General features: G+C 41.4%; 1 protein-coding gene across 3 annotated transcripts in view; it reads right to left on the bottom strand.

Annotated features, from left to right (window-relative positions):
• The window catches only part of TDRD9 (tudor domain containing 9), a 162,821-nt gene that overhangs the window by 128,876 nt on the left and 20,565 nt on the right, over positions 1-13,380 (bottom strand). For all 3 annotated transcript variants that reach the window (XM_034768443.1, XM_034768442.1, XM_034768444.1), the window contains exon 2: positions 9,624-9,730. In XM_034768443.1, the coding sequence (XP_034624334.1) occupies positions 9,624-9,730 (107 nt within the window). The remainder of the gene's footprint in view (positions 1-9,623; positions 9,731-13,380) is intronic.

Below are 13,380 nucleotides of genomic sequence, written 5' to 3' on the forward strand. Positions count from 1 at the left end.
TGTTGTCAATGGCCCTGCTGTTTCACCCTCTTGTTTTTGTTTCTTTTCATTCAGTTTAGGCTTAGCGCGTTCCATGTGTTCTACAATTGTCTGCCTTCGAACGTAATCTACAGCCTTGCTGCATACAGTACAGAACAGCACATTACCATCAACGTGAAATTTGTCCTTGCCAAACGCAGTGACACAGTCTTCAGGGGTGATTTTTAAAGTTTCGGCATCTTTTCATAACTTTAATTACTCACATCTGGAGGCTGAAGTATAATTTCAGATGCATTAAAACACAAACCCCTATATGCTGTTGAGTAACTTCTATACGCCAGAAGCACTTTATTAGAGTATGTTTAGTTATTTACATTTAAAGAGCATTCAAAAAAATCAATCACAAAGAGGGGGAGGTTGTACGCATTGAATAAGTGACAGTGGTACTTTCTATAAAATTTAGTTAATAGTTAATATATTTTTTTAAACTATAAAAACTAAAGATTGTCTGTAAAAATGCAAATTCCACATTTTTACAAGGCAAACGGATTTACAGAATCCCTAATGATCATGTTCTTCCAAGGTTGTTTTGAAAACCCTATCAGACACTAACAATTGCAACCAGAACAGGTCAATTATGCATGGAAGGAACAGTTCTCTGAGACTCAAGAATTGATTTTGTTCCAGCTGGTGGATGCTGCACTCTTTTTCTGCTGCCCATTTCCTGAACTAAATCAGGAAGATCCCTTAAAAAAAAAAAAAAAAAAAAAAAGATTCTCTGCATTCACCAGTTGCGGGAGCTGTCCATGAGATCAGAATTCCCAAGAGGCTCCAATAAGAATTGGATTTTTGTTTCTGTGACATCACGTTTTCCATTATGGTCATCTTAATCTTCTTTTGATGTTTTGCAGAGGTGGGACCTTGCACCTAATAGACGTGGGCTGAGGATCAATCAATCGTATGACTGACTTTCCTGGAACCATGGGTTTGTGTTTGTCCTGAATCCAAGATACTTCAGGAACTGTATAATTGTGTAATTTGCTTCAGGTTTCTCTCTGTACAGAATGTTTATCAGAAGAAGTTACTCACCTTGTTCATTAATGATGGTTCTTCGAGATGTTTCCCCCTATGGGTTCTCCACTGTAGGTGTATTTGCACCCCTGATCGGAGATTTTAGGTAGTAGTGTCTGTTCAAACCCACACATATACAGTCCACCCTCATGCACTGCCTCGAGGCTATCTAGCGTTGCACAGGCAAACTGCCCTCAGTTCTTTCCCTACTGCAGAGCCCCTTATTGAGAACTCCGAAGTAGAGGGGAGGAGGGCAGGTCACAGAGCACCTTCACACATCTTGAAGAACTATCATCACTGCATAAGGTGAGTAACTTCCTCTTATTCTTCAAGTAGTGTTCCTATGGGTGCCCACTGGAGGTGACTTCACAGCAGAATTCCCTATGGAGGGCTAGGGCTTCGGAGTGGAGTCTTTTATTGATGATAATACTGTGGAGCCAAAGATGGCATCAGAAGCTGAATCTCGAGTAATCACATAATGTTCCGTGAAAGTATGAGCAGAGGCCCAAGTTGCTGCCCTGCAGGTTTTTGAGATGGGAACATCTTTAACAAATGCGACCACGGTGGAAACAGATCTCGTGGAGTGCATGCGAATTCCTGATGGAGGTAGCAGGTTATGGGCATAACAACAATAGTTAATGCAGTTCAAGACCCATTTGGAGAGCCTTTGAGCTGATGTTGCAGAGCCCTTGGAACCATCAGCAACAGAGAGGAAGAGTTTAAGAGATTTCCTAAAGCCCTCTGTCCTGTGTAAATAAAATGCTACGGCTCTCCTAACATCAAGTATATGTAGTATTGCCTCCCTGTTGTCATGTTGTGGCTTTAGGAAAAGGTGGGGAGGTGAATGAGCTGGTTCATGTGGCACCTTGGGGAGGAACTTTAGGTGCAACTTTGGGTGCAGCCTTAGAGTGACTGTCTTTAAAGAAAACTGTGAAGGGTGGGTGCGCCATCAATGTCAGTATTTCCCCTTTTCATTGTGCTGAGATGCTGGCCACTAGAAATGCTGTCTTCATTGACAGGTGTAGAAGAGAGCAAGTGGCCATACGTTCAAAGGGTGGTCTTGTAAGGGTTTTTAGAACCATACTGAGGTCCCATGTTGGAGTGGGGCATCTGGTATGCAGGAAGAGGTTTTGCATACCCTTGGGGAATCTTTGTGTTGTTGGATGGGTGAATACCAAATATCCACCCACATGCTGGTGGAAGGCTATGACCACAAGATGTACTTTGAGTGAGATAAGAGAAAGACTAGCCCTTTTGAGTTTTTGTATATAGTCTAAGATCAAAGGGAGGGAGCAACTTGCATGGAATTGCACCAAATTTGGAATCATTTCCACTTTTGTAGGTAAGTGGAACAAGTTGTTAATTTCCTACTGTATAGTAACACTTCCTTCATCTCCTTGGAACAGCAGCTCTCTATGTGTTGGAACCATGAAGAAGCCAAGCCTGGAGCCGGAAGATCTGTAAGTTGGGGTGATGGATCTGTCTGTCGTTTTGGGAGAGTAGGTGAGGAAGGGGTTGAAGGGGAATAGGAGGATACATTGCTAGCTGTGTCAGATATAGGTACCACACTTATCTCAGCCAGGTGGGGGCAATAACTATAACTTTTGCTTTTTCCCCGCCTTATCTTTAATAGGACCTTCGATATTAGAGGGAATGGCGGCGTACAGCAGCTCTCTGCCCCACTGAAGAAGAAAAGCATCTTCTAGGGACTGTTTCCCCAGTCCAGCTCTGGAGCAGTAGCAGAGCCATTTCTTGCTCTGATAAGTAGCAAACAGGTTTATTGTTGGAGTTCCCCCATCAACGGAATAGGTTGTTCATTTCCCATTCATTCATGGTCACGTGAGAAATTTCGGCTGATATATTTTATACTCCTGCCAGGCAAGTGGCTGATATGAGTACATTGTGGTGGATGCACCAATTTCAGAGTTTTAGTGCTTCTGTGCAAAGGGAGGGTGATCTGGTGCCCCCTTTGTGATTTACGTAACACATGCACGCTATGTTGTTTGACATGATTTTTGTGTAAGTATCTCTGATGAATGCGAGAAAGTGTTCACAGACATTTCTGATGGCTCTTAATTCCCAAAGGTCGATATGGAGTACAGCTTCCATGTGGGGCCATTTGCCCTGAAGTCTGCAGTTATTTAGGTGGGCTTCCCAGTCTATCAAAGAAGCATCTATTGTTTGAATCAGTGCTGATGGAGGTTGTGTGAATGGGATACCTGTACAGACATTGAATGGGTCTTTCCATCATTCCAGGAAGTGTATGACCCTGGACGGTATTGACAGTGGCTTGTTTAGCTTGTCGTTGTTTGGAGTGTAAACAGATCTGAGCCATGTCTATAGACACCTCATGTGCCCAAGAAGCTGAAGGCAATTTCTGGCTGGCGTTTGTGGGCTGGCTTGAACTGTCTCTATGAGACTTGTCAGGGTGTTGAATCTATGCAGCGGAAGGAACACTCTCGCTTGCACTACGTCAAGTTGGTCCCTAAAAACTCCAAATGCTATACTGGGGTCAAAGATGATTTCTGGGTACTGAGTTGCAGTCTCAGTTGCACAAATCTGTGCTTAGTTCTTTGGGTGGCTCAGAGGATGTCTTCAAAGGAAACATCCAGATATGGGTAAATAACTATACCTAATGTTCACAGATGTGCCACTACAACGAGAGGACCTTGGAGAATATTCTGGGTGCGGACGAAGCCCAAATGGAAGTATTCAATACAGGTAATGGTCCTACCCAAAGGTAAATCGGAGGAATTTTCTGAGAGACAGTAGGATGGAAATGTCATCCTGTAGGTTGAGGACTGAAAACCAATCTCCTTGGAGATGAAATAATTGCTGCCAGTGTGATCATCTTGAATCTCTGCGCCTTCACATAGGTGTTTAGTGCTCTTAGATCTAATATGGGTCTCCAACCTCCTTTTCTCTTGGGAATCAGAAAATATCTGGAATAAGTTGCCTCCGAGGTGAACAGGGACTGGTTCTATGGCCTCTAGGCATAGCAGGTGGTCTATTTCCTGATGTAACAGTCTCTTATGAGAAACATCCCTCCCTCCCTCCCTGTCCCTCTTTAGGGAGGTAATGCGGACAAAGTAACCCTTAGAAATTATTTCCAAGACCCATTTGTCGGAAGTGATGTTTTCCCAATTCCAGAGAAAGAGAGCTAAGTGACATCTGAAGGGATGTGGAAGGTCTGTGTATTGCAGCAAGTGGTTGCTAGGGGCCTCAACCAAGGCATCAAAACTGGTATTTTGAGACTGCGGGTTGAGATGTTGAAGAGTGAGAGGCTGACTGCTTCTGCTTTGCATCATAGGTCTCTTTCACTGTGAGGGGGACTGGGGTAGTTGGGACCTGTGAGATGGTTGTGAACTAAAATTTTCTTCTCTGTCCTGGTATGTAGATTCCTAGAGTGCAGCGTGGCTCTGGAATCCTTTTAAATGTGAAGTGATGCATCAGTCTTGTCAGCAAAGAGTCTGGAGCCCTCGAATGCGAGGTCCTCAACCGTTGATGTACTTCCTTCGGCAGCCCGGAAAGGTGTAACCATGAAGCTTGCCTGATTACCACCACCATCGAAACTGAGAGGGCCACTGTATCCAAGGCATCCAGTGCAGTCAATAGCACTGTTCTTGCTATCAGCTGGCCCTCATAGGTGATGGCTTGATATTGTTCTTCTTGTGCTTCTGGCAAGTGGTCAGTAAAGGTGCTGAGTTCTCTATAAATCATGTGGTCATACTTTGCCATTAAGTCTTGGTAGTTTGAAAACCTGAACTGCAGAGTTGCTGAAGAATACACTTTCCTCCCAAATAAGTCCAAGCCTTTTCCAGTCTCTGTCATAAGGGGTTGTTTTAGCATAGTGCTGCTTTCCTCGCGAATTAACAGCATCCATGACAATAGAGTTAGGCTGAAGATGCATAAAAAGAAAGTCTGCCTCTCTGAGGGGCATGTAGTACTTCTTGTATGCCCTTTTACATGTTGGCACAATAGAGGCTGGTGTCGCCAGATAACCTTGGCATAATCTAAAAGCACCTCATTGACTGGGTGGGCAATTCTTGAAGAGGAGGAGGTGTGAAAAATGTCCAGCAAATTTGTGGTGGATGTCTTTCACCTCTTTGAGGGCAATTTGCAGTGTGTCAGCAACCCTCTTTCATCATCAGCCAGTGATGGCAGAGGGGGCATCACCACCTCATCCAGTGAGGAGGAAGAGACATTTGCCAGTGGTGTAGTCTCCTCTTCTAGTCTGGCCTCCTGCTCCTCAAAAGTTTCCTCCTGAAGTTCTGGGGCTCTGGACACAGTAGCTGTAAGAGATGCCTAGTAGACTCTCTCTCTCTGTAGGAGACACTACATGCCTGAGAAGAATAATAGTGTCTATAGGCTGCCCATGGGTCCAAGTACTGCGACTGGTGCAAAGGAAAGAGCATGGGTGGCAGCACCCACTGATGGCCATACCAGGAAGGTTGGAGACTGGAGCATGGGTGTAGTTGGGAAAATCCCCATTGTTGTAATAATGGGGCATGGTGTGAGGCCAGAGAGAGGTTGTCATCTTGGTCACTGTCTGACTCCTCGCTGGAATAGGGTGGGTGAATATCCCAATGCCGCTGATGATTCTGGGGACTGGGACATGCCCAGTACTGTAGTCCTGGTACCGAGTAACGGCAATGCTGCCGTCTGATTGAAAACTCCGAAGTAGAGGGGAGAAAGGCGGGTCATGGAGCACCCAAAAAGATACACATCTTAAAGAACTATCACCACTGCACAAGGTGAGTAACTTCCTCTTCTTTTTCAAATAGCGTCCCTATGGGTGCTCCTCTGTAGGTGACTTCACAGCAGTATCCCCTTTGGAGGGCTGGGGCTTCAGAGTGGAGTCTTTTACTGATAATACTGTGGAGCTGTATATAGCTCTGAGACAACAGAGGGTGGCTATTTGACCCTGCATTAGCTCTCGCTATCACTGGCAAAAAGGTATTTTCCTCCTGTTGTACTTCACAACCTCCTTGAACTTGCCATATGACCTGTATTCTGTTGTATAGTGTCTGGCATGGGCCAAGATTGTAAGTGGACCTTTTGGAGGACTCAATAGCCTCCGCTCTCCATACAAAAAAGATAGTTTAGACATTCCTAGTTACCCTCTCTTGGAATACAAATGTACAGGGACATTCAATTACACTGAAAAGCAGCAAATTTAAACCAAAAAGAAAGTGATCTCTTTTTATAAATGCAATGCGTTTAGGTAGTGAGACACTGCAACAAGTTATCATTGAGCCCAACTGCTTAGCAGCAGTAAAAAAAAAAAAAAAAAAAAAAGACTGGCAATTTATATGCATAAAAAGAACATTCCACATTACAACAACAACGACAACAAAAAAATAAGATTTGGAAGGGATATAAACCCTCATGCTTTAGGTGCACGCCAGCCAGTAACCAACTGTGGTTAGGAAGAAGCTTCCCCTCTGAGGAGGTTATTCCTTAAATGCCTATGGCAAGGTTTCGTGGACCTTCCTCTGAATCACTATACTGAACTAGATGGACCACCAGTCTGATTCACTAGGACAATTCCCATGTCCCTAAATCAAGTAAAACAAGTACCACAAACAAAACACACAAAAACAACTGTTATAACTGTGTCTTAGCGCTCCTAAAATCTGCAGTCGATAACATTTTACTATCTGTAAAATTTATTTTAAAATAGATGCCTTGTTTTGCGTTTTAAAAAAAATACATTTATGATTGAGGTATTAATCTCACATTTCTCAAACTCAGATGCTGTTTTCTCTTAACACTATCCAGCCATAGGAACCTTGAATCTGCTTATTTGGAAGAAGTGGTAGCAGCCATATATTTGAAATGTCTTGAATGTTTTGTGATATGGAAAGTCTTGCTAGGTTTTTGCTGCTTTGTCCCACAATGCCACAGGGCATCTTCTAGTCCCCATCACTATCCAGTCTGTTTAGTTTCCCCTCAATTGATATTATACAGCTGGGGGCAGAGCACTGATAAGAAGAGATTGACTGCAACACAGGAATCTGCATGAACTGAGCTCCTACACCATGAAAAAGTGGAACAATAGGAAAAGAAAAGGGATGGGAGGAAGCAGACGAGAGAAATAACAGGAGAGCATCCATATACTATTCCGTGTTTTTATTTATATTCAGTGGGATAATTAATAAATGCTGTTTCAGTAAATGACTGAAAGGAAGGGACTAAAGGAGGGATGTAACTATTTATAGTATATTGAGGGTATAAACATGAAGGAGAAGTTTTAGGGCAGACCAATAAAACAGAAATAGGAGAAATGGAAGGATATTAGGAAGAGATAAATTTAGCAGGCAGAATATCAGTAAAGATTTTTCAGCTGGAATATATAAACTTCCTATTTCTTTCATGAAAAGTATTGCAAGCACCAATCTCATTTAAAAATAAATTGGTGAAAGCACTAGAAAATATACTTTAGGTAGAAATCTTGTGTTAGCAAGGGAAAAGATGTACAAATGACAAATATTTTTCCATAATCACCATTAATATATAATGGCATAACTAGGCATTCTGCAATTAAATGACTATTTAGTTAATTTCTTTTATGAAACTTCACAAACTAGGCCAACTTGATGCCCTCTCACCTCGTCACTGAAAGAGATGAAAAGACTAGGGCATGCACTGTATCTTTATCAAAAAAAGGGCTGTCCTACATTAATTTATTTTGAGGTTAAGTAGCATGGTAACTGTTTGAAGTTGAGCTGTCTTGACATCCTAGTCAGTTTCACACTCCTTCTACCAGAGCTGCTGGGAGAGTGGTGCAGTCAAATTTCCCTCTACTAAGGGCATTTTGAAGGGGGAGACACACACACACAGAAATAAATTGAAGTGGATGACAGCAGTGCAGGAAAAGAGGCCGAGAGAAATGACAATCAATTAGATTGGTAACTGGAACAATATAGAATAAAGAGTTAATTTCTATAGTAGACCCATTGTGTTCATTTTGATTGATTAAATGGGCCCAGCGAGTCAAAGGTGTTAATGAGACCCAGTCACTGTACAACTCTAAAGAGTCCTGGTTAAGGTTTTGAGCACAGAGACCTCAACATGCTTAGTCCCATGGTTAGTCCTATGGCAAGCAAACCATTAATTTTTTTTAAAAACTTTTATTAAAGATACAGAGAAAGGAAAAACAGCTAGTGTTTGAAATGTAAGTATTAAGACTTTCATTTTAACGATATTCCTTATTCATTTTCACTTTAGCTATAGACTTTTTAAAAGGAAAAAAAATCATTGTTGGACAGTTTTTCCGATAGTATTAAAGAGGGTAATAACTGTCCTTTTGGGGGGCAGAGTGGGAGAAGAAATTCAGTTGAGAGGATTGGACTTTAACAGCTCCAGAGCATGTTTCCTATAAAACAAACACACATAAAAGGGACGAGCAAAGAACAGCCAAGATAGAAAATGCAGCTAATGTCTCTGGTGCTGACTCCTATTTGCAACCTCACTGCTAGAGAAACACAGCCCAGCAAACAGTCTCATCAGCCACTCTGAAACCTCACAAAGTTTTACCAGTATCAGGGCTATTTAGGGGATTGCTTTAGCTGCTTCTTTGGTCATGAGGCTTTCACCAGTGTTGCAAAGGATACAGTCTTGTCTGACTAAACCAACTCTTTAAATTAAAGAGATGACAAAAAGATACAAAAGAAGAAATATGGTGGGTGAAGGAAGCAAAGCAGGGGGTGGACAAAGTCTCACATTCCAGGCAGTGTTCAGGTTTTAGCCAAAGCCAGGGGAGGTGGCAATGTCATCTGGGTCCCTCTCTCCGGCCTGTACATCCCTCAGGCTCAGGATAGTGAAGGCCCAATGGTCTGATGGTGAATCCCAAGGTCCCAGGCCACAGTGGAAATGGCAGCCATGATGGTGAAAGCTCACTCTTTCCAGTCCACCTGTCTCCCAGCCAGCCTACTTGAGTCTCTCCCTAACAAAGACTACTATTTTTTTTTTAAGGACCCCAAAAGAGAGTGATGGGGATAATAGCCCATTTTCTCATTTTATCCACCAATTAGGCTTAATTTAGAACCCACGGATTTGGGGCCATTAGTTTCCAATTCCACACTCCTTTTGTTTACCAGGCATGACATCTCAACACAGTGCTTGAGTTATATCAGTAGGCCTTTTTGTTTGGACTAATTCAGTCCATCTTCCATTTGTAGCTTTTACAGGTGATTGGACTATTTTATATTTAGTCTACTTTCCCACAGTTGGACTTACAATTGGGAAAGGCTTACTAGGCCCAAATTATTACCACAAACCATCTCTTTAAGTAAACAAGGATAAACCTTCTCACACAAATATATGCATACATTGCAATCCTAAATTAAGTATATATAACCTTATTAAAGCACACTGCATCTGTGCATGTACATGTATAAGTGGGTTGTGTGAAGATGCAAGTCAACTGTTCACTTGTTAATACCAGGCCATCCTTAAACAAAATACAACAAATGCAGACATAATATTCCACAAAGAGACCCCATAGTTTAATCTTTTTGGTTTTTTTAATATTAGGATCAGGAGTGGGGAAAAGAGCATTCATTGTTCACCTGGTCCACAGATAAAGTGAACGCTGTCAAATTTGTCCAATTCTAGCGCCTCCAGTTGCCTGTACTTTTCAATATATTCAGCTCCAGCATTCTCTTTATTATGTACCCTGAAGAAGAAATGAAAACAAGTTAATATATGCTTTCTAGCCTCAAGAAAAAAGGTAAACAAATCCCTGGGGATAATAGGATTACTCAATAACTTAAGGGCCTCCACATCACGCCATGGCAGGATCTACCCTACAGAAAGCACCACCCAGGCACCAATGCTGTCCCTGGCACTTAGACACTACCCTGGTTATGGCACCACATTTTCTGAGCATCTTTATGTTCTGAATTCCAAACTCGAGTGACCAATAATGGAAAAAAAAATGCCCACTTAGTACCTAATTTTTCCATCAAAATAGAAATTAAGATTTCTTTTGGACAAAAAGCCCGGATAATTCTGCCAAGAAAGGATTGAACAGAACACTATAATTTTTTTTAATATCCATCTTACATGATTTTCTGGAGGTAGAATAGCAACATGAGAAAATATGATATTTGCTGCTTTAAGGAAATTTGTTATCCTTGAGATAAAAAAGGGTGGGGGTTTTAGTTTTGTTTTTGCGGGGAGGGGGGAGAATAACACTATTAACTAGCATTAGATCAATGGTCTCACTTGAAATCCTCAAAGTTATATTAGTTATGTCTAAGAATCAGGAATATACCCTCTATATCCTGCCAATTCATAAAGTATTCTGTTCTACATAACACATAGCAAACAATATGAACAAGCTGCGGAAACAAGAGCAGCAGATGTACAATAAAGAATTTAAAAGTTTGAATAATTAAAAGTAAACAATTTGGCTTATTGTTGGAGTGATACATCAAAATCTACACAGCAAAAAAAGTTTTAGTGATAATTCCTTTCTAATAATTGCTGTTTGCTTGCTTGGACTACAAAATAATTAGTTCATCACCAGTTTCCGTCATTCTGCTCCCTTCCCAGTCTACCATTTCAGTCTCTCCTCTACCCCAGAACACCACCACAAACTCATAAATCAAAACTATGTTATGGCAATTAGATACTACCACTAGCGCTCTGCACCCGCTGCTACTTCTGTTTAGTCCATTGCTAATCTCAGTCCATTGTTAGTTCAAACCATATTCCAATGACGTTCTTACAGAAACACCTTGTTGTAGGAACATCTAGTCTATACATTTCTTTGACCCAAACAATCAAGCAGGACAGTGGGACCCCTCCCCTCTCACACTGGGCAGCTGCAGGGGGTTCCCCCACCAGGGCAGGGATGAGGAGCTGCAGGGGTGCTGGCTGGGAGCTCCACCTCCAGGGCAAAAATGTCATGGAGGTCAATGGAAGTCATGGAATCCATGACTTCCATTGACCTCCATGACTTAATCATAGCCTTAGTTATACGCAACTGAAAACAGTGCCTTACGTAGGAAGTGTTAAGCAACCTTAATTATAGGGAGTACTAATCCCCCCGCCTATAATACAAATGCTCTATGATCAGTCATGGCTGTCTGTGGTTGGAACGTAACATGTTGGTATATACCTATGAAGCCCTAAATTGCCTGTGTCCTGCCTATTTTTAGAAACACTGGAGAAGCCTGAGCTGGAGCTTCCTTGGCTTCAAAGGGTATGTCTACACTGCAATTAGACACCTGCAGCTGGTCCATGCCAGCTGGTTTGGGCTGTTTAACTGCATTGTAGATGTTCAGATTCAGGCTGAAACCCGGGCTCTAGGACCCTGGAAAGGTCCCAGAGCTCTGGCTGCACACAGAGCCTAAACATCTACACCACAATTAAACAGCCCCTTAGTCTGGGCCCCATGAGCCTGAGACAGGGGCCTGCTGCAGAGGTCTAACGGCAGGTAGACGTAGGGTGACCAGACGTCCCAATAAAATCGGGACCGTCCCGATTTTTAGGTGTTTGTCCCACGTCCCAACCAATCTTTCGTCAGGACACAATTTGTCCCGATATTTCGCTCTGCCAGCAACACTCGGCCTTTTTTTTTTTTGCTCTGCCGGCAGCACTCCACCCCCACCCAGATGTCCCGATATTTTCTTTCATCTGGTCACTCTATGGAAGACGTAACCAAAGGGAAGTTTGGCTGGCAAGAGGTGCTCCATGAAAACACCTAGATGTTGTTTAAGGGGAAATACTTACAGAAGGTGAGATACTTTTCCTCATTTACCTTTTGCTATATGATTTAACGACTGTCATTTTTGCTGGGCTGGTACTGATTTTATTTTTTTTCACATCAACTGTTTTTAAATAACTTATTGGTACCTGTTTGGAACAGACACCTTTGTGGTAGTGTTACAAATCCAAACAATATTAAAAAAAAATTATGTCAAATGAACAAAATACAACTGTCATTTCAGGAGAATTACTGGAAGGGAAAAACAGTTTAACACCAGAAATTGTTGGCACATTCAGCTGTAAATGCTTTCAGTGCACTGAGGGCGCCTTGCTTTAAATAAATTCACCAAGAGAAAGGTCTTCCTTTCCTTGAAGCTATAAAATGACCTCAAATAGGTCAACCAGGCAAACATAACAAAAGGAAAACACTCAGTAAATTTTAAATTGGAACACTCTTTGAAATATCAGACAAAATAGACTTTTTTGAACAGTTTTCACAATGGAAAAAATTACAAAGCTCAGCCAATATTGCATTAACATGCCAGGCCCAAATAAAGAAAAATGTCTTGTTTAATGTAACATGCTAAAATATTTATATACACTTAACAGAGCGTTTTAGGCGCTAGTGTTTTAAAAATTGTTAAATACAAAGATGTATACATAATGATGTTCCCTGAAAAATAACTGATTCCCCCAGCAAATGCTTGATCTATGAAGAGAAAGTTAAGCATGTAATGGCACGCGAAAATTGTTAAGGATCTGTCCTTTTAAGGAGGAGAATGCTTACTGGCGAAGAAGCAAGAGACTGTGAAATTTTCCACTTAATACAACTCTGTTTGGGGAGAAGGAGAAAAAAAAAAAAACCAATCTGCAACCGTTCCAGTCTCGGATCTGCCATTAAATTTCAGTTTAAGAAGGATGTGAATGCACCCTAAATTGTGTAGCATGCATAAGCTTAATCAAAATAGTCAATGAACGGTCACAAACAAAGTGTTCTTGGGTGAGGTTAACAAAAACATTTAACTCATATTTCAGATACATTTATTTTTCCCACTTCAATTTCCATATTTCATTCACCATAACACCGCTGTTAGTATGGGATTAAGAGTTATACTTAAAAACTAATGTGATTCACTTTTTAGATCATAAAAGAAATGGTCTGAACTAAGCTGCTGCTATCCAGTACAAGAATGCTCTCCCGCTTCTCTCCCAGTAGCATAGCTTCCTCTTTTCTCCCCTTCACACAATCCTCAGGAAAAAGGATAGAAGCCTAAAGCTGCAAAAGAATTGTAGTGGAGGGAGCAATTCTACTTCTTTAAAATTTTAGTTTAATACACACAGTAGACTGTTTCATGGCCTCTTTTCTGAAGCTAAAATAATGTGACACTTTACATAACTGAACATTTGCTATAACAGTGAATAACCTTCAACTAGGGTTTGCTGAAGGTCACAATAAAAGTGACTTTCCTTTTACTGGCAGTTGATATTCAATACTTTGAGTTTGTAGTCTTAACTACAAAGATATGCTAACTTAAAAGAAAAAGTTCTGCCAGTCAAAAGCCCCAATACTCAATCCTATAAGGGATGCAGAATGATTTTAGAAATTCAGCT

Source organism: Trachemys scripta, chromosome 4, assembly GCF_013100865.1.
Source record: "Trachemys scripta elegans isolate TJP31775 chromosome 4, CAS_Tse_1.0, whole genome shotgun sequence".
Classification (NCBI taxonomy): Eukaryota; Metazoa; Chordata; order Testudines; family Emydidae; genus Trachemys; species Trachemys scripta.